Genomic DNA, 21,410 nt, shown 5'->3' with positions numbered 1-21,410 from the left:
TTTAAGTTACTGTTATTTTGAATGTCTGGTACTCATAGAAAACATTATCCTAATGGATATAATTATTTCTATGGGGCCAGCATATGGCTCAGACTACGCCAATCATGATACCCTGTACTGCCATATATACATGCACATTTGGAGAAGAAAAGGGTTGGTCTTCTTTTTAAACTTCAATCTATGGGTCTAAGGACCTCATAAATTTCTCTCCCTGAAGATCTACCTTGGAATGAAATAAATACACAAAGAGAGACAACAACCCAAAAGGAAGAGCCAGAACTCTGAGAACACTGTTTGGGCACCTGAATTTAGCTGTACCTGAAGGTATACTAATCTAGTATCTTTCCCTATTATATGGTAAGTGCCTACTTTTGCTTAAATGAGTTTGAGTGTGGTTCTATTACCTGTAACTGAGAAAGCCTTAATTAGTACCACTGCTATAGAGCATAATTGGTTCATCTGTAAAGAAAAGAAATAACAAAATTAGTTTGAGGATTAAATAAAATTATGTAATATGTAAGATCACCAAACCTGATTTGAAATGCAGACATGAGGAAGTTAACCAGGCTCACACACTTGTTATGTGAATTATTCACCAATTCTGGCTTCATAATGAGCAAGATTTAAACTCAAACTTTGGTAAAGTTATGATTGAGGATATCATATACCTTTGACGTTATTCTCAAAAGCTCTTAACCATGAATTAAATGTGACAATGTGAAAGGCATATGTAGTTTGATTCTGAATAGAGCTGGTGTCTAAATCTGAGTTCTATCAAGATCTATCATGTATTCTGAGTGTTGGATATTATTTAGACACATAGGAAGAAAATATGACTTCTCAGAAATGAAATGTGATTCTGAGACTGTCTTTAAACATATCAAGTGGAGAATGGAGATATTTGCCCTAATAAATTTGGCCAAGTTGTGATGCATGTTTTATATATGTGTGTATGATGCATATCTACTGTAATGTTTATGCATACACAGTATGATGTAAAATAATAAAGACTAAGTTTATTCATCAATAATTGCATGCCAGATATGATTTTGTAGGCTTTATAAGAATTTTATAACAACCCATGGAGCCTGTGCCATTATTATCTCCTTTCACATAGTGCAAATTGAGGCAGAAAGAGTTATTTTACCAAAAGTCAAACTAAGAAGTGGTGAACCTACAATTGAAAAGCACACAGTTTGGCTCTAGAACCAATGCTCTTAACCACCATACCACATTTGCCGAACTGGCTGTCAATCAATGCTGAAGAACAGCCCAATACACCTGTCCATGCAAACTGAAGCAAAGAATGCAAAGCATTCAAGTAGCAAATCAGCTGCTGTTTCAGTCTGCATGTCATAAGGAAAATTATGACTTAGCTAAACGTAATAGGGCAAATGCTCCAATTCTCCACTTGATATGTTTAAACGTAGCCTCAGAATCACTCTTCATTTCTGGGAAGCCATATTTTCTTCCTACGTATCTAAATGCCATCCAACACTCCCAGAATTCTTGATAGATCCGAGACGTAAATAAAAACAACAACACTGGTGATTGAGACCTTACAGGAAGCTCACTTAAATGAAGACTGAAGCTGGGGGGTCCACTAGATAGCTAAGTTGATATCTACCTTTAATAAAGCAGCACAGCAGGAATTCTTTGATGCTTCATCAGAGACTTAAAAAGGAAGTAGGCGCACTCTGAAGTTTGCTCAGAGCATTGGTCATTATGTCCTGGGCTGACCCAAGGTAGAATTATAAAGCGAGATGAAGCCTTAACTCCTCCACCCTCTCTGTCACTGTTGTCTTCCCTCTCATTTTGTGCATTTGAAACTCTTCCTGCTATGGAAGCCTACTTTTAAGAAAGTAACTGGCATCAGGTTGCACAGAGAAGCAGTATAAGGTGGTGGATACATGTCCATGTTCTAGGTCAGACACTGCATTTAGATCCTGGTTCTACTGGTCCTCAGCTGTGTGACTGTGGGCAAGTTATTTACCTCTCTGTGCTCAATTTTTTTCCTCTAAAAATGCGAAGAAAAAGAATCTTTAGTTACTTTTGGTTTGGTATACTGTTTAAATGAGATTATATGCATAAAAATCTTAGAACAGCATCAGGTACACAGCAAGAGCTCAAAAAATGTTGGTTAACATAGTTACATAGTTACCAGTCATTTTCATTCGATGGTAAATTTAAGTTACTGTGTTTCTCACCCAGAAGTATATTTGCGTACATTTTCTCTCTTTGAGATTAACCTGAGATTAACCTTGTTAATCTTATCTGTCCTTCAGATTTCGGTTTTTGTAAAAGGAATGTCCAACATGAGGGAGAAGGTGTGAGAGCTATTTCGAGGGGATGGGAGCAACAGGCCAAGGTGTGTGACATCCCCCTCAAACTGGGAAGCTGTCTGCCTCATTACTTAAGGCCAGTTCAGTTTGTCCCTCTACTCCAAGGACCAACCCTGCTGGCAGTTGGCCCTGTTGACTTCTCCTGGGTCTTCTCGGATCACATGTTAGCAATGTGTGCTCAGAGGCTAGGGTAGGAACTTGCCATCCAGCCTCAGCTGCCGGCTGGACTGTCAGATAGCCCTGGGATAGCTGCAGATTCATCTGCAGATTCTTCATAGATTGAAAATGAAAATCCAGGCCAGCAGTGGCTTTCAATGGATGAATTAGGAAAGGGAATAGGAGACCACCTATGTTAATCCTTTTGCAGCTGCCTTGATGGAAAAAGTATTAGGTTCCCATGAAACATGGAAGGCACCCATTTTTCTTCCTCAAACGACCTTCCAGCAGCCTATCTGGAATGGGTGAACTAGATCATTTTCGGGGCTTTCAGCTTTGCTGTTAGTGCCATAAATGAGAGTCAATCAGTGAGGGGGGACAGAGAAAGGAAGGAGCTATCCCAGTGAGTATGCCTCAGAAATGTATGCCTGCCTGTGGATGTGCTAGGCACACTTGTAAACCAGTCTCTGAGACAGGTCTCAATCAACTTAGAAGTTTATTTTGCCAAAGTTAAGAACAAGCCTGGAAGAAAGGAACACAGAATCACAGAGACAGTCTGTGGTCTGTGTCTTTCTGCAAAGATATTTTGAGGGATTCAGTATTTAAGGGGGAAAAGTGGAGACGAAAGAGGGAGGGTATGGTCACATCGCTGAATCTATGCCTTGTAGGAGAAAAGGAGCAGCTAGGGGAACAGCCAGTGATCTATGCATCTCAGTAAACTGGCACTTTACATAAAAGGTGAACCTACTGTAGCCATCTGTGGAGATATCTGGCCTTTCATCTAATAGCTATTTGCTTAGCAACAGAAGGAAAAAGCTGTTTCTTGCTTGACTCAGCTTCCATCTTAATTTTTTTCCTTTTTGCATAGTGAATTGGGGGCCCTAAATTTCCTTCGCCTTTCACACACTGAAACTACGTGTGTGAAACTCCCTCCACATTCCTACGTGGCTTTCTGACTACCCTTTCCTCTGCAAGGATCATAATATAAAAGTATTAGGAGGCGGGAGTGAAAGAGATTTTTTTCATTCCTGGTTTCTGTTATCCACTATGCCTTGACCTTCGCTCTGTCCATGTGATCATACTACTTCCTGAACGTAGCTCATTGGGCGCGTCATCCGCGGGACTGATTCGGCCTCCCACGCGCTTCCTGAGGCCGGACCGCAGCGGGGACACCTCCTTTCAAGCCCACCAGGGGGCGCGCGAGCCTCAGGAGACGCAGGCGGTGGTTGTGGAGCTGCAGTGCTGGAGGCCAGCTGTTACTCCCGCCCAGCTGGAGATTCCTGTCGGGAATGCTTGGGATAGGACAGCTGTGAGGGAGCCCCTGGGGCATGGGAAAACCCTCACAGTTCCAGGAAAAAATAAATAAATAAAACAGAAAACGCGTGCACAGTTTTTCTCGGTTAATCAAAGTCAAATTCCTCTTCCCACAACTGCTGCGGTGCCGGCTGGCTGGCAGGATGGAAGACTCAGGATAGCACCAATCAAAATCCGAAAAAGGCAGGGCCCAAAGTCATTCCTGGGTTTTGTTGTTTAATGTCATCAGAAGTGGGCCGTGACAGCAATTTGCCCACCACTTGCCCAATCAGGTCCTCTTGCCTTTCATGCTGAGAATAAAGCCATTTCCCCCTGTCCAGGATCCTGGGTTTGTTCTGTTTAGGCTTCAATAGTCACTGGCATCCTTCACTTGGCTCTGCATGAGAGAATAAAAACCCTGGGGTGGGAACAGGCTCATGTATCTCCTAACCATGCCCGATGTGTGCGGAGGGACCTGTTGTGGACACTGGTGGCTTTTCAATGTCGTCTCAAAGTTTACAGGTTAAAAGAGAAGGATGCGTGTGTATAAAATCATTTAAGAATAGACAGGACGGCTGTGTCTGAATCGTAGGACACCACGACCAAGGCCCCCACGCCCACCCCTAACACATACAGATGGTATTTGGAGATAAGAACTGGTGTCTGGCACAGAGCGGGCTTCGGGAGTTGTCCCATCTCCCTTCTCTTCTTCTTCTGTCCACTCCATATTCACTAAGAGTGGGAAACTTGGTTTCCATCGAGAATGTGCTAGAGGATAAATAGAGCCCTCACATCCTGTATATTCATCTGTAGGAAATGAGGGCTCTATTTTCAGCTGTCAATGAAAATTCCAAGCCATCCACACACAAATGTTGGAACAGGCATCTCTTTGTTTGCCAGACAATTTGTTTCTGAAAACTTTACTTCAAGGACCCTTGTTTAAACCTTCTATAACGTGATGGATCTTTGCACACGGCTTGGAAGTGCAGATGGCGTGAGGGAAGCCATCAGCCCTGCCAGCCAGTTGAGTTCAGCAGTGAGCTGCTGGCCTCCTCCATGCCTGGAAGATGGAAAGGATAGTTTGCTGTTTGGAAAATGGAGCTGCATTCTGGGTGACATGCAGAAGACTGAGCAGGGCAGCACCACATTGCAAGAAGACACACAATTACTACAAAGATAGCTCAAGAGATCTCATTAGATATTTCATTGTTATAGTATGGAAAGGAAGCATAGCTGTGTGCTGGCATACATGATGCAATTTTAAATCCCAAGTCATAATTTTAGAAACCAATAGAACCTAATATTAACGCTAAACTACCGGGCTCTTGAAATGATGAAACACTATTCTGATTGCCCTTTTAAAAACACAATCAGAAGGTATGTGCCCGGTAAGTTCCACCTTCATTTTGGACACTTGAAGAATCACACTTTTACTGGCCTGGGTCACTGGGTTTCCTCTTTGAGATGAGGAGGCCTTATTTGACTTCACCATCACATGACACAAAATAAATGCATTCCACCTACCTGGCATTTCTAGGACCACCTATTTCTTTTTGTCTTCAAATGATTGTGATTTCCTGCTCCATTCACCTCAATAACTCGCCCACACCTCCTTTCTATATGTACTAATTGCTGTAATCTTTCTCATCTCCATATAACTTTTTTTTTCGGAAACATTCCAACATGGATCTTTTTGAAATTCTCTATACAAACCACAAAAGGCTGTGACTTCCCACAGTCTTTCTTAATTTCTGACCTTAGCAACCTACATCCTGAAAACCCCACAGACATTTATTTAACTGTTTCCCCATGTAAACAATAAGAAATGGGGGAGGAGGATGGCAGACATCTGGCTTACTCAAGAAATGATGTGTTAGTCTGGACTTAGAATATTCCCAGAGAATATTCCTGTAATCTGTATTAACTGCTCATTTGTGAATGTTCTAACCTCACAGACTCTGACGCATTAGGACAGAGCCCTTTGCAAGAAACTGACTTAATGGAAAGCTCCTAATGCAAGAAAGTTTAGGCCCAGGGAATGGACTTTATACACTGAGAGATGTCAGAAACACAGGGAAGCACTGGGCACCTTACAAACAAAGTAGATCGCACAACTCAATGTGCCTTCATTCTCAGAAATCTGCTACTAATAGCCTTGTAATCATTGCTGATTGAGAGATGGCAACCTCAGGGCCGAGCAAGGTTCCTGCATTCATAAAATTCTCAGCTTCATAGCTGCTCTTCTACAATTTTGAATTCTACTGTTCATTTTAGGGTGTTCTTGGGAAAGGGTAGTGGCTGGGCTAATGCGTATTGCAGTGGGCAGAAAACCAGCAAGTGTTTCTCCAATTATTTGCTTTCATAGCTTTTCTGGAATTTGGACCCAGTGCTGTGGCTTGAAAGGGTGAAAGCACATGCATGTATGTATGTGCACATGTGCGCATGTGTGTATTTGTGTGTGCTGGGGATAAGGGAATATGCCCCAGTTAACGAGTGGAGCAGTGGGGCAGATCCACATCCTGTGTAACTCCCACAGGCTCCTGCTATAATGAAAGTTCCCTTCAGAGGGTTGAACACAGTGATTCCCCGAGGGATCTTGGCTGAAGTGGGTGGAAGTTCAGCGTTTCTTGTCCCACTGAATTTTTGAGCATGACAACCACATCCTGCTCCCAATACTGTGTGCTTTCCTTGATTGATCATGTCAAGATAGCCCTGCTAACACTGCGCTCCAAGCCTGGCTCGATTCTTCTTGATATAACTCCAGGAACCAAATCAGTCAAAGGCCTTCTTTCTCTAATTCTAATTCTAATTCTAATTCTAATTCTAATTCTAATTCTAATTCAAGGGATTTCTCCCAACCCAACCTCTGTCTCCATCTTCTTAGTACCAAGCTCTGCCCAAAGTTGATCATTCCTGAAGAATGTGGCATGCACTTACAGCATAACAATGATTTCCTTTAGGGACTTTTGGTAATGCACCATTCATTTGGGACAGGGATGTGACAATTCTCAGGCAAATGTGGGAGTAGATGTCTATGTCATTTGTGAATATGTAGAAATAAAGAATTCATTTACGTTAACTGTCCCACCTCTGCCCCATGCCTCTCCTTCTCTATGAAGAAAAGAGAGGCAGAAGCAGAATTTAAGTAGAATTTAAAATTAAAAATAAAAAGAAGATATGTTAAAGGATTAAAATATTAAAAGAAAACTCCTTTGAACCTCAATAAAGAAATGGCTGTTGAATCTCAGCCTCTGTTGCCCCATCTTCCTAATGGCTGTGCCCATTTATGTTGCCACACAGCCCACATATCCTGAGTAGTCCCACATCTCTATTTTTGTCTCATTTTCCTTTTGGGATAGGACTTCTATTTGCAATGTAGGGTTGCTGTATCAATAGCACATGGTTATTCACTCTAATATGGATGCTATTAATTCTAATATGAGTTAACTCTAATATGGATGCTATTTTCATAAATATTTATATTTTTTAATGAAATACATACACACCAAAAAAAAAAAAAAAGCACACATGCAGATAATTCACAATCAAATCCTTGGGAAAGGTTCTGCCATTTGTTCAACAAGGTCAAGTGTCATTAGGAGCACAGAACAGCCAAATGTAAAATTTCTTTCCAGAAGCTTTCTGAGTGGTTGGAATAAACACAACTTAGACCATGCAAAGCTCTTAATATATATTGGTCTGGGAACTTAAAGATGGAAACAGAGAATACATAGGGAGCTATACAACACACCAAGGGCCATTATCCACAGTAACAATAACAGTGACAACAGCAATAATAATGTACAATGCTATAAGATTATTAAAATCTATACTGCACAGAGAAGTACCTGCTTAAAGCCATTAACTATATGACAGGGTCTGTCTTCAGTGCAATATATCAAATTTGGCAATTGAAGGGTATATAAAAAATATATTTTTTGCTTTCAAAATGTGGAACAAATATATAAGGCTTTTCTGATAAACTATAAAAATTTAATCTGCACTTGGATCTAATGACGTATCTTTATAATACTTCCTCTGCAGATACATTCACTTAGTTCAAACTTTAACATACAAAGTATATATGCATGTGTTTAGCCTCAGGAGAATCATATTTCCTTCCATTCATTTCTTATAAATATTATTATCCACTTGAAGTGGTTCTGATGAAGGAATTTCCTCCCTATTTTTTCAGCCTTTTTTCCCTCCTCTTAGCTAAGAAGACATCAGGAAGACACCGCCCAAAGCATTCATTCCCTGTGGCTGACTTTCAGTTTCCATTTTTGGGCCATTAAAAAAATTCTCAATGTTGCACTACCTGAGTGATTATATTAGATCATTAACATGGAAATCTTAAAATGTGGCCCTTAATGTTGTCTTTATTTGTTCCTATTTTCATCTTTCTCTTTTTCTTCTTTTTCCCTTTCTCCCTCTTTCCCTCCCTTCCTTCCTTCCTTTCTTCCTTCCTTCCTTCTTAGAATTCACTGAAGTATTTTCTAGGTAGCCTTTTACTTACTACGTTCATCAAAGCTTATCTTTGTGCCCAATGTGTAAAAAGTGAAAATGTCTCTTTGAAATTCTATATTACAATATAGACAGAGAAGTTGGGCCTTGGGGGGCTTGAGTTTCACTTAAATACTATACACATGTGGTATCACACAAGGGGGAGGGGGAGGGAACAAACATAAACATAACAATTACTTTTAGTCTGTCTTTACAAAAGAAAGCCTCTTCTCTCTGAAAAAGTCTTTTTGGCATCTGCTCCCGGAAACCTGCCCCAAGAACACGTTCCCCATTGCTTTGCAAGGATCTCTTTTTAAAAGCACATCCACTGTCCCCAGGAGGTCACGTAGGTTGGATTATCCTGTTCTTAGTTGAGCAACGAATAAGCACTGGATGAGTTTTCCAGGGATGAGCTGGTTGTTTCTGGGGTGGAAACATTATACGTTCCTGAAAAACAGAGCAGCAACTCAGCCTTGAAGACAAGCTGTCATGAACTTTGGGCTGTGAACATCTCCTAAGGGACCCAGGGGAGCAGTGGTCCAGGCACCAGGTAAGCTCGGCCATACCTGGAAACCAACCCATACCTGCCCTCCTCCCATGACCCAGAAATGCCAGAGAACTAACAGAGCTGTCGTTCTCATGCATGCGTGGCAGCCAACAAGCAGTCACTACTTCACATCACACCAGCAGCCAGGTTTCTACAGAGGACAGGAAGATCTCAAGGTGGGAAGCCCTCCACATGCCATCACATGCATGGTCTGGGAACATCTGCATGATGGAATCTCCCTGGTCCACTTGGGTTGTGGTGACTTGGGGAAGCTCTTGGGAGGGACCTGGACGCTCTACCAAAGGTGGAGGTTTGTATAGAGAGTAAAGGGAAAGAAAAGAGAAAATTATAGCGGGAGAAAAGGCAGGACCAGAAAAGAAGCAGGAGTCAGGAATGTCAACAGAACTGCTGAGAGTCAGTGCAGCAAGGAAGGCAGCCCCGGAGCAAGTGCACAGGCTTGTGTCTGCTGGGCGGTGGGGACTGTGCACGGGGAGTGGGTGGAGAGTGGGTGTCGGGCGAGAGAAGGGTTGAAGTGCCCACCCTACCATCAGATTGCTGAACTGCCACCGCTAACAAGGTTTCCATCATGGCCTGGGGGGATCTTAGAGGCTGCTGACAACATAAACCAAAGTGACAGTGCTTACAGAGCCCCCAGACAGGCCCCATTGGGACTTTCATAATCAGAAGTGAAGGTCCACTAGTTTCATGAGTAATTCATCAAACTGAAGCGGAAAAAAACTCAAGTCCTCTGGAGTTTTAACAGTTATAGGCATTCACAAAATTTGCTTGCATATGAAAAGCCTTCATCTGGAATATTGACACATTTCTCAACTCTGCATTTGTGAAATCTATTCAGTTTCAAAAAGCTAGAAGAAATCCTGGGGCTTATTTTCCTGCGGGGGAGGGATGGTGGCCTGGGACAGGGGTTTCAATTTCCTAGAATAACTGAGATCTGTTGCCCAAAGTTATTAGTTCATTCATTTCATATCTCCAAGGTAGAAATTTAACCATGAATATTTCTAATAGAATAGCTAACTTGGGTGATCCCTTACGTAACACATGCACAGTTCTATGCTTCAATGTTTAACATAAGCCCACTTTATAAAAAGAACAAAAAAGGAAAACAAACCTACATAGTGAGATCCTGTAGTAAGATTTTCTAAATATATTATTTGCTGCCCTATAACCCTGAAACATGACCTATCTACTCTTATTTAACATAATTTGAGAAGAACTCTGTGTTTGACAAGGTCAGCAATTTACAGTTCTTATTTTGATGGATGAAATTTTGACAGACAGCTCTCCAAATCATTGTCTAGATTCTCCAAATCTTATTCCTTATGAGTTATTAAAAGTTGCCCAACAAAGGCAGCTGCCCTCTACACCCACTTTTTGGTGATTTGTGAAAAGGTAAGTTCCTCTATTTAACTTCTACCCCAAAAGAGGACATTTCAGGTAAATGCCATGAGCTGGGTGAAGGAGTAGGGGTGTTGAGGCTCCCCATTTGAGCAAATGTGTTCTGGGTGAGCAGGGAGAACCTAGAGGCCACTACTCACCTGTTTTACCAAACAAATTGTTAAATCTCCTTGATATTGGAGAACTCATAGAAAACACAGGTGTGGATGAACCCAAGGATGTTGACTAGAAGAGAGAAAAAGAGGGACAATCACAAGGCAAATTTGTGGGACTAAAGTTGTTTCTATCTCTAGGAGGATTGATTTTCCACCCTCTATGGTCACTGGCGGCATCTCTAGTCCCACTCCCAGAGGTCACATTAAAATACTGGAATCTTATCATCTGTATTAGAACAATAACTGTCAAATACAAGTTTTATTGTTTGTTAGGCTTCTAGTATTTTCTGACATGTGAAAGACAGTCAAATATTCCAAAGGCAATAGTTGTGTTGGAAAATGAACTATAGAAAATTCTATCCATTATTATTCTTCAATTTGTTTTCTCTAATACCTTGAATCCCCCCAGAAGATTGCTTCTCATTGAACATTTGATTTCAACCTTAAGTTTAGATCATATATTATTTTAAACCCTATTTAAATATGTGGAGTAGCATCTCAACGACAGTTCTGTGGCTCTGTTTAATAGGCAGAATGACTTGAGAAGCAAAAACAATGGAATGATCTATGCCTAACATAGCTGTTGAGGGAGACGGGTTTGAGGATGCAATATATTTAGCCTAATTGATCAAAATCCCAAAGAAATAATTTAGTACTCTATACTTCATACTGCTAGTGGAATACATGAGGTTACAAAATGAAAAGTCTGCAGAGAAAAGGTATACCTTTGAGTGCTGTGAAGACCATCGTGACAATGAAAACTTATTCAGCAAAGCTTCCTGTACCTGCAATGTTTAAAAGAAGCTATCGTAACTTCAACATGCCACAAGCACTTCAGGCTTTTCTAGAAACAAGAAACTGTCATTGCTCTTACCTTCAGATCCCAGAGGCATCCAAAGAGTAAAATGAATAATCCCTGAGAAAAAAAGATTAAAAAGAAGTACATTTTAATTATAGTCTATTGTCCAGCAAAAGAGAAAGTACTGTTAACCTAGTGCTAAATTTGTATGACTTCTTTTTCCATCTGAGTTCATGGAATGAGTCCAGTAGATGATACTGTTCAAAGAGGCAGTTGGTTCACACCAAAGGACTCTAAATGTTATGATGTTAGGAGGATATTTTCTATTTTCCCATTTTCCTTTAGTTGAGAACTGGAGGTCCTGTTGGTTATGCTATTAGTACACCTCTTGTGTCTACAATATTCCTCACATAGTTATGATAAGAATCTGGGCTGTGGGGTGGGATAACTAGTTCCTTCCAAATGAGGCATATCATGAAGGTCATTACATATGAACTTTATAGCTTGGAGACACAGGCCCAGTAGCAGAAATCAAGGTTCATATGTTCTTGGCACAAGCATCCTGAAAGCAGTATCTCAAATGCACCTCCAGCCTCGGCCTCTTCACAAGCTCACAGTGGCCTCAATCCTTGGGCAGGTTTTTTCCTATGCTTACCACTTCTCCAATGGGTGAAACAGAATTAATCACTTCTTTCCTTGTCCTTTAAAGGCTTGCTAACTATACCTCTGTTATAGTTCTTCTATCAAACTGGCCTGTATTATAATTAGTTGTGTGCTGCATGAGAGCGAAGAAGATTTTTTTCATTATAGTATAATAAAGCAGATTGTCTGGCATTCAAAGGACATTCATTCTTTGATTTTTGATGTTTCCAGAGAAGCTGCTATGTGATACATAGGATTTATTTCATTCAAACGATTATTGAGAACTTACTCTGTACCAAGGTCTCTATCAGGCATAGGGGTATAGTGATGAATAAGAAAGGGGCAATCCCTGTCCTCACAAAGACAGGATTTTCATCTAGGAGATAATAGACTGCATCAAGATAATCTTAGACAAATGGGGATTTTCCTTTTACTAGTGTAATCAGGGTATCTAGCAGAGACTGGCAAATGACACTAGGTTATAATGTAGGAGATAAAAAGTATGAGGTTCCATAGGATCAGAAGAATGTGTCCTTTCCAACTCATTGAGTTCTCATTATTACTGCTCTTTAGGGCTGAGGCTTCCTCTGGACTGAAATCCTTCCCCATTCCTACTCTTGTTTGTGTTTATATCATTAATTTGTCCTACAGGAATAGAATCTTCCTGAAAGCCCTGCACTGTAAAACTCACCTGGAAGACATTGAGGACGGCAAATATGATATGGAACACAAGGTTGGTCCCTGGGAACACAGTGGTGAGACCAAAACCCCAAGTAAGGCCCAAGAGTGGCGTGAGAACCCCAATGCTCTTGCTGATCTGAAACAAGCTGCTCTTCTCCTGCTTGCATGGCTTGTCTCCAATGGAAGGCCTCAGGATCTTGGTGATGACCACAATAGTGATGGTTATGTTCACCACCACGATGATTAGTGCTGGGATGGCGAAAGCCAGCAGGGCCTTGGTGTCCTCCCAGTTGAGCCAACAGACATTCTTCCTCGTGTAGACTTCTCGGGGCTGGGTGGCTCCCAGCGTGATGACCGAGATGGCAAGCGGGCAACCATAGCCAAGACAGAAGGCAATGGCTTTCTGAGTGGACCTGCTTGTTTCGTGCAGAATGAAAACCAGGCGATAGAACAGCATGAGGCCCAGTGTCAGCATCCAGAAGAAGACGCTGAGGTAGAAGAAGTGGATGAAGAAGGTGGCAGCCACACAGGCTGTCTTGCAGAGTATGTAGTGATTGCCCTGGATGGCAGCGACCACAATGAACCAGGTGTTGGCGATCAGAAGGGAGGCAGCAATATTCACTATGCAGGTGTGGCGCATATAGGAAGTCCGGTTCTTGGTCACTGACTTCCACACCACAGCTTCCACAACTAGACAGGCCGCCAAGCTCAAGATGGAAAAGCCCACCCCGACATAAGAAATAATATCCAGTAGTATTCCCAGGAGAGAACTAGGGTCTGGGGAGTCAGGAGACATGAGGATGGAGAATGACGTTAGGTGGTCACAGATACAGGTGACATTGTCCCCATCACCTTCTTCAACATAGCACCCATTGCTGTCCCACCCTCCTGTGTTGTCGGCAAGCCGGAAGTTCCAGAAGACACACTGTGTTTTGCCACCTGAAGGGCTGTTGTTCTTAAAAGTCATTGAAATCCTGAATGGCATAGTTATATTGTGGTTGACAGTGGTCGTCATCACTAAGCTATCTGCAAAGTTATTTTCCTGGATATCCTGGGCAAGGATGGCTTGGAGAGTTGGGAAAGCCATGGTGACAATAGATGAATCCGACTGCAACTTTTCTAGATAGCTCTTGTCAATGACCACATTGCCCCAGAGGTCAAAGTGTGGGAAAACAAACCTCTGTTGATAGGTTTTTGGGTGGCTGGACTTGATCACCATGCTGCTCATCTGCACATTAGTTCGGAAGAAGGACAAAGGAGGGCTATCTCCTGACTGCAATGCCTGGGAAAATCTTTCCACTGAATGTAGTAGCTGTGAACTCTGATTGGTCCATCGCTGTTGTAAAACCTTCCATGTGTTCAAGACAGGCTTTCCAAGGATGACATTAACCGTAGAGAGCACGTGCTGAAAGTGAAATGGTATAGGGTCAAACTAATCAAATTCTTTCAGTCATAAAAAAGAAAAAAACAACACCTTCCTAGAAACTGACTGTATAAAGGTAAGAGGAAAAGAGAAGACAAAAATGAGACATCACAGGTGGTGGGGATTTATGACCTTCTTACGACAGACTTTAGCAGAGGATGGGTCCCCAAGACTGAAAGATGTCAGTAAATGTTTAGCAATGGTGACAGTGAGAGTCACACCCACTACACACCCTACTCTGTAAGGTCAATTCAGCAGGCTGGCAGGGATATTTACTATTGTATTTTATTTTAAATCTTAAGTTTGTATTTTTAGTAGAGATGGGGTTTCATCATGTTGGCCAGGCTGGTCTTGAACTCCTGACCTCAGGTGATCCATCAGCTTCGGCCTCCCAAAGTGCCTGTAATCCCAGCTACTTGGGAGGCTGTAGCAGGAGAATCGCTTGAACCTGGGAGGCAGAGATACATTTTTCCTGGTGCTCACTGCTCTCCCCGCTCCAGTCCCCTTTGTCCTCAGCACATGTCTGGTTATAGCTCTGGCCTTCCAAGACTAAAGCTCCTGCTGACTGGTCCCACCTCTAAGGCTTCAGTTCTCACTGGGCTCTGTTTGCACTATTTCCTCTTTTACCTAAGGGGTGATAATGGCTTCTAAATGTTGCTGGTCTCTGAGTGCTTCACCACCCCTTGTTTATTTGTTTGTTTGTTAACCCTGTCTTTACCTCTGTAGGTATCCCTTCATTAAAGCCTCTACATTTGAACTCTTGCGGGTGAATTCTCTATTCTCCCAGAACTGCTACGCTTCCAGAACCTATCCTCCCACGATTGCTTTAAAGTTCACATTTAGTGCTAGACCTTCGAGAATCTCATCTTGTATATTCTGAAAACATTTAATTCCTAGTTTTTCTGGAAAGCAAGTACAAATTTATTCCATTTTAATGAAGAAAATAAAGCAGAGATTCACTAAGAAATATTCCTAAGGTCGCAAAATGAATACTGGAAACATTTCCTAATATCCTAAAAGCTGTAGCTGGCAGAACTATCCTAAGCATTGCTCTGGAAAAGACAGAGAAGCTGCAATGGGGAGGAATTATGTTTCTTGAACACAAATTCTGAGGGGTGAAAAGGTAAGACCCAAAACTCCTGCAAAGGTTAGGCAAACTCACCATCATCGTTTCTGAATTTACTTCGGTTGGAACTGTCGAGAGCAGATCAAGGATGTTAATAATCGCTCCCAGACTCCCAGGAGAAGAGCTGATTTCATGTTCCACTTTGTCTATGCTAATAGAAAGATCCTTCAGGTATGTAGGGAGCTTCTCATCCTGAGAGGGGCTCTTGATCAAAGCCTAGCAAAACAAAAGTCAACACAAAAAAATTTACCAGTCAGTTCAGCTATCGAATCCCGCTGATCCACCCCTGGCAAAATCTCTCACATCTGTAGTTTCCTTTTTGCTCCATTTCCATCAATATGTCCCGTAAGATGATGCGCTTATCTCTTAAGCACTCCATGCACGCTCTTCAGAACAGAATATGACATAAAGCCACACAGAGAAGGGGAACAAACCTATGTCAACCTGATAGCTAACTAAAACAAAAAAGGGAAGCTAGATGTGATTGCTAGAGAAGTAGGTTAAGGTTGAGTGCAACGGTCACTTGGATAGTTGGCATGGAAGCACAGTTGCCACTCTTTGGTTTTCCTCATATCGGTTACCCTGCCAGCCATTAAAGTGACTGACCCTTCCAATTTTCCAGGGACTGGTCTGGTTTATACCTTTTCTGCTAGTGTAATTATTAAGAGTGCCCTCTTATATTCTCAAAATGTGTCCCGACTTGGATGATAGATTATATGGTCACCCTACCTATAATGATTACACTTCTGCTTTCTAACTCTCTCTTCCTTATATGCATAGAATAGCTCAAATTCTGTCTTTTATGAAAAGCATTTGTTGAAAGTTCCAACCCAGGAAAGTTCCTTCCTCTGAATGCATAAGTATTGGTTTTATATAACATACTTTCATTTGTGGCATCTCTAGTAGTGTCATCTTGTGTTCTAATTTCAATATTGCTCCAATTAAATTATAAGCTCCTTAACAACATGAACCATGTGCTACATTTCTTTGCATGCTTCTCATTCCCATAATTCCTAACATAGTACAAGTCATATATCTCAGCACACAGTAAGTACCCAGCAAGTATATGCTGAATGGATAAATCAAAAGAAGCATGATAGAGCAGCATGATCCTTTTCCATTGAAAATGTGTGTAGGTATCTAGAATTGGGACTTGGGCCGACATCGAGTTCAGATTACAATTTCTATCTTTCTTTATTGGGATAATTTATAGCCCTCATGCCTCATCCATCAAGGTCCAGCTCTGATGCCTTTTTTTCTTTTCAAGCAGATCTTCTTAATGTATCTTAGCCAAATTAATGTGTATGTAACTACCCAATTCGATTATATTCTTTATCAAATCAGAGACCAAGATCTGATTTGGCCCATTTACCTTGACAGCACCTATAATCATGCTTTGCACATAGTAGATATTTTAATAAATTTGGTGTGAGATAAGAGGCGAGATAGAAGTTAATTAGACAAAACACAAATAAGTATTACCCTTTTTTTTCCAATTATTTTCCTAGTGGTGAGAGGATTTGGAATTGGTTGTCTGAAGATGTCATCATTGGCTATAACATCACCAGTTGTATCACCAGAATTTTTTAAATGTAATTCATGGAATTTTAGAAGTCTAACAGCAAATCAAGTGTGGAGGTACCATTTATTTATGTTGACGGAAAGAAAGTAACTTCTCCCCTGTTACATAGCGGTAACCTCTATAGTAGGTAAGAGAGGCAGGGTAGTTGCTTCTTCAAAAGTACAAGTTATTTCCAAGTAGTGAGAAAATCTCATACCTGTAAGAGCATCAAGTCCAGCTATTTTTTTTTTTAAGAAATTGATGAAGTTTGTTTTTTTATATTGCTCCTTTTCCTGAAAGGATTATAGCAATTTTCTTGATACCAAAACTACCCAAAGGAGAGCAATAAGAGAGAGGATAATACTGCTGCCCCCTGGAGGTATGGAACACGTGGTACTGAGAAGTCAAGGTTAAGGTATCTAGCAGGTCTGAGAGCAGAACACATACTTAGTTGTCTTAGTATTTGAATCGAGGCATTTTGTCGTGTTTGTGTGCGTTTTATTTGGAAATACACAAATAAACGTAGTTTCGGAGCAACACAAAGCAGCACCAAACCCATTTTCCTAAGTGCTGAGAAATATGATCAGCCAGACAGATTGCCCCACCAAGAGCTCAGAGTAGAAGCTTTAAGGATCACCTTAGCCATCTGGAGCAGACTGTTTACTGGGGCAAAGATGCAGTCATTTCTCTTCTCCTCCCACTGGGAGCCTACACATTTGTAAGTGATGATCCCACCAACAGGACTGTCAGGGCTGCTGGGAATGTTCGAGAACCGGCATAGCTTCTGGATGACTTTCCCGGGCTCTCCGACACCTATTATGGGATCTTGGCATGTGATGTTTTCCCCTGTGTTGGAAACATTGAAATAAAAGGGATAATTGCAAGGAAGAGACAAGATAGTAGAAATACGGTCAGGCCAAGGTCAAATTTTGATGTTTGAATTCATATTTCTCTTTACTTTCAGTCACCTTTTCAGAGCCACCCAATTTCTTAATTTTGCCCCTGATTTTCCAAAGCCCCTCTCTGCTTTCCACGTGAACCTGACTTCTCTAATCTGAATTTGCTTTTCCTAATAGAATTTTATACCTTAATCTGGAGATTCTCAACTGTGTCATATTAGAATCAGTGGGGGAGCTTTTGAAAACACCAGTGTCCGGGCTAAGTAAATCAGAATTGTCAAGGCTGGGATTTAGGCATCAGCAGGTTTTTAAGCCTCCCTGGTGATTCCAGTGTGCTGTCAAAGTTGAGAATCACTGCCATAATCCAAAGACATAATTGGTGGTAGGAACACCAGGTACCCATAACCTGAATATTCTAATCTATATGTTTAAGCATTTGTTCCTTCTGGTTTCCCTTAAAGGTGATTCTATTTCATCTCTTCTTATGACCAGGCAAGGATGGGGAAATGACACTTGCTGTGGAATCTCTCACGTCCAGTGGACCCCATGTGGAATCTCTCATGTCCAGTGGACCCTGACACTGATGAGACCCCTCCCTCACCAACTTTTTTTTTTTAACATTAATTAAGATCTTAACCACTCTATACAAATCTTAAATAAGTAATGTTCTACAAGGAAAAAGAAGCAAAACCATATCTGGTATATAGAAAGAGGAGAAGAACAAAGATAAGTGAGTAAAATGTGTTGGCTAAGATGAGTGAGGGGGAAAAGAAGAGGTGACATTTGTTGCACCCTGGAGGGGCTGTACTTGTGCGAGGCAAGGTCGGGGGATAGTGACTCTAAATGGTTTCCTGTTTTGGTGTCCAGGGGATAGTTGCCAACATATGAGAATGACCACAAACCATTCAGTAAACTCAAACAAACTTGGTGATAATGATCCTTTGTCTATCACAAGTCCTATTACTGGGATGATTTAGGAGCATGAGGAGTTGCTTATGGTAGAAGCCCAGGAACATCATTTATCCCTTGCCTTAACATAAGATCCTCCCTGAAGATGACCTTATATTAGGATGATCTATCCCTCTCTGCTGCTGTGGGGAGCTCCCCAGCATGGGCTAGCATAGCAATGACTCCATAAATCATGACCTTTCACCTCAAAGATACTATGCGATGTCAAGTTGACACAGTGGTGGCAAAGGATGGGAAAGGCAGTCGCCTATTCTTGAGATCAATTGGTTTTATGTAGCCCTGTCTCAGAAATAAAAGAAAAGAAAATAAGCCATGTCCCCTGACCTCAAGGGGACACCTTCCCTTTACTGAAACTTCAGAGGATCTCAACCATGTCCAGATACTGTCCACTGCTATCTGCCTGGTGAACTCCTTAGCCTCCTGACTCAGCTGAAGTCTCATTTCACCTGCAATGCTTTCCTGATCCCTTTTTCCCCACCTGCCTTCAGCAGAGTTAAGCCACCCACAACATTTATATTTAGCTTTTACCATATTACATGTAAGAATATATATATATATATAGAGAGAGAGAGACAAAATCTCTCTGTCGCCCAGGCTGGAGTGCAGTGGCACGATCTTGGCTCACTGTAACCTCCACCTCTTGGGTTCAAGCGATTCTCCTGCCTCAGCCTCCTGAGCAGCTGGGACCACAGATGCATGCTACCATGCCTGGCTAATTTTTTGTAGTTTTAGTAGAGACGAGGTTTCACCATATTAGCCAGGATGGTCTTGATCTCCTGACCTCGTGATCTGCCCATCTTGGCCTCCCAAAGTGCTGGGATTATAGGCGTGAGCCACAGCACCCAGCCAATAACATTTTTTATCACATAGATTTCTCCCCCAGGCTTGAGGTCAGGGGACATGGCTTATTTCTTTTCTTTTAAATACCCCCATGGTGAGCCTAGGGCCTACCACAGTGAGGGTATTTAACATGTTTATTGAATGGGGATGAATGAGGGAGTGAATAAATAAATAAATCCCTGCCCTGACTATAACATCTTAAAGTAATTTAAAACGTTCTTACCAGGAACCAGATTCAGCTTCATAGATGGGCTCCAGACTGAATTATTAGCAGCATTGGTAAAGTGACAATACACATCAACAGTTTTTGAACACCAGGAAACTGAGTTTGCGCTGAAATTGTGTTTGTAGCACACTTGTTTTTTGTTAACTTCTTTTTCTAAAGACAGAATTATTGAAAGAATTAAGTCACAACATGAGTCTCTAATGCACAAATTGTGTTAAGATAACCTAATATGAATAAACCTGTCCAAGCTTTCCCCAGGAATGTGCCACATTCATTTTTAACAGGTTTTACCTCTGACTCTTAGAAGTATGTAAGCCCACCTTTGCATGTGTGCTAGCCAAAACTTCTCTACTCTTCATGACTCCAAGTCACACATTTTTGACATTCAGAATGACTTTTCAGCATCCCACAAATCCTTCTTTCTATCTAAATTTCATCATGCTCTGAGTATTTATCCTATTCTGCCTTTACCATATTGGTACATAGTCACCTATTCGTGAGTTTGTCTTCTCTACTAGACCACAAGCTCCTGGAGAGAAAATACCTTGTCATATTTATCTTTCCATCTCCTGGTGCTCAGCTCAGTATCTGACACATAGAAAGCACTGAATGTATGCATATTAAACACAGAATGTTGAAATGTTGCATATGTCAAAATCCAGATTGATTATATCCCTCTACCATGCAGCCTTCTTTAAAGACTACAGTGTTTATTGAGTCCCCACTTTTCTGAACTTCCACTGTTTTTTCAGTCTGTATTATTCTGTTTGGATATTTTATATTATATGCATTGCCTTTTATGGCATGGGCCCTTCTAGATATTAAAATATGTGCCCCACTTCTTTTTTCTCCCTTTCATTGCCTACTATGGTGTCTTGCGTTGAGTAACTCCTCCAGAATAGTTATTGAAAGAATGAATGAGCTTGTAAATCCCTCATGAAGTTGTCTGTGTTTTGAGATTTTGGGTTGTGAGCTCATACTGGTTGACCTTAATCTCTGGGAATCCCTGGGGATCTGGATTAAGGTCTCCATCTACCAGAGAGACTTTGATTTTTTTTTTCTTCTTTAGCTAGTTGACATAGGGTGCTACCAATGGACAACTTTAAACTTAGGTTGGCACTCATGAACCACATAGGAAATATAAATTCAAAGCCCAAACCCGGGTGATGGCAGGACAACTATATTTCTGGGGGGAAACCTTTTGTCCACCCAGAGATGAGGCCAAGGTCTCAACTCTGGCAGATGAATTTTGTTTTCCTAGCTTAGTCTTTTACTGAACATGTCATTTTTGAAGGTCTTGACATTGTGTCAATGGGGTGGGAGTGCCCAGGTGCAGTTTAGGGAGCACAGTCTTTATTTTTATGCCCTCTGGAGCCTTAAAATCCAAGGTTCTGGGTTTCTGACATTGGCAAATGCCCACAGGGAAGCTCCAGCATTAAAGCATCATTTCTATTTTATTTTCCTTTACTTTTTTGGCACTTGGTTATTTCTCATACTTTCTTACATGCTCAATTATGCCTTTAAAAGGATTTTCATGGCAGTTTTGTGGCATGCAACTTTACAGCATGGAGGAAAAGACTGTCAGAATGTCTAGTCTGCCATATTCCTTAGAAGGTATCTCAATACTTTTTTCAACTTCTCCCAGTTAAAAAAAAAAGGGGGGGGGGCTCCACCATTGCAAACTCCCAAGACTGTACTACAAACCAATGAACCACCAGCCACATAGCAAAATAGAAGATAACAAAGACTCATGGGATTCTACTCTGTTAATTCTATCTCTGATACAGTCATATGTCTCTTGATCCCTATTTTAAGAGTAAATTTTTAGACTC

At 41.3% G+C, this 21,410-nt stretch overlaps 1 protein-coding gene across 5 annotated transcripts in view; it reads right to left on the bottom strand.

Moving 5' to 3' along the window:
- Positions 1–7,467: 7,467 nt before the first annotated feature.
- Positions 7,468–21,410, bottom strand: part of LOC105490916 (adhesion G protein-coupled receptor F5) — a 102,610-nt gene continuing 88,667 nt past the window's right edge. For 4 of the 5 annotated variants that reach the window (XM_011756892.2, XM_011756894.2, XM_011756891.2 and 1 more), the window contains 8 exons: positions 19,576–19,731; positions 17,282–17,490; positions 15,120–15,299; positions 12,545–13,939; positions 11,287–11,328; positions 11,138–11,197; positions 10,398–10,482; positions 7,468–8,741 (listed from right to left, as the gene is read on the bottom strand). In XM_011756892.2, the coding sequence (XP_011755194.2) occupies positions 8,662–8,741; positions 10,398–10,482; positions 11,138–11,197; positions 11,287–11,328; positions 12,545–13,939; positions 15,120–15,299; positions 17,282–17,490; positions 19,576–19,731 (2,207 nt within the window). In that variant the 3' untranslated portion in view covers positions 7,468–8,661. Of the gene's footprint in view, positions 8,742–9,386; positions 9,454–10,397; positions 10,483–11,137; positions 11,198–11,286; positions 11,329–12,544; positions 13,940–15,119; positions 15,300–17,281; positions 17,491–19,575; positions 19,732–21,410 lie in introns of all 5 variants that reach the window. The other variant, XM_011756893.2, reaches the window with a different exon arrangement.

This window comes from Macaca nemestrina, chromosome 5 (genome assembly GCF_043159975.1).
Source record: "Macaca nemestrina isolate mMacNem1 chromosome 5, mMacNem.hap1, whole genome shotgun sequence".
NCBI classification, from domain to species: Eukaryota; Metazoa; Chordata; class Mammalia; order Primates; family Cercopithecidae; genus Macaca; species Macaca nemestrina.
This window is presented reverse-complemented; position numbering and strand designations above follow the sequence as displayed.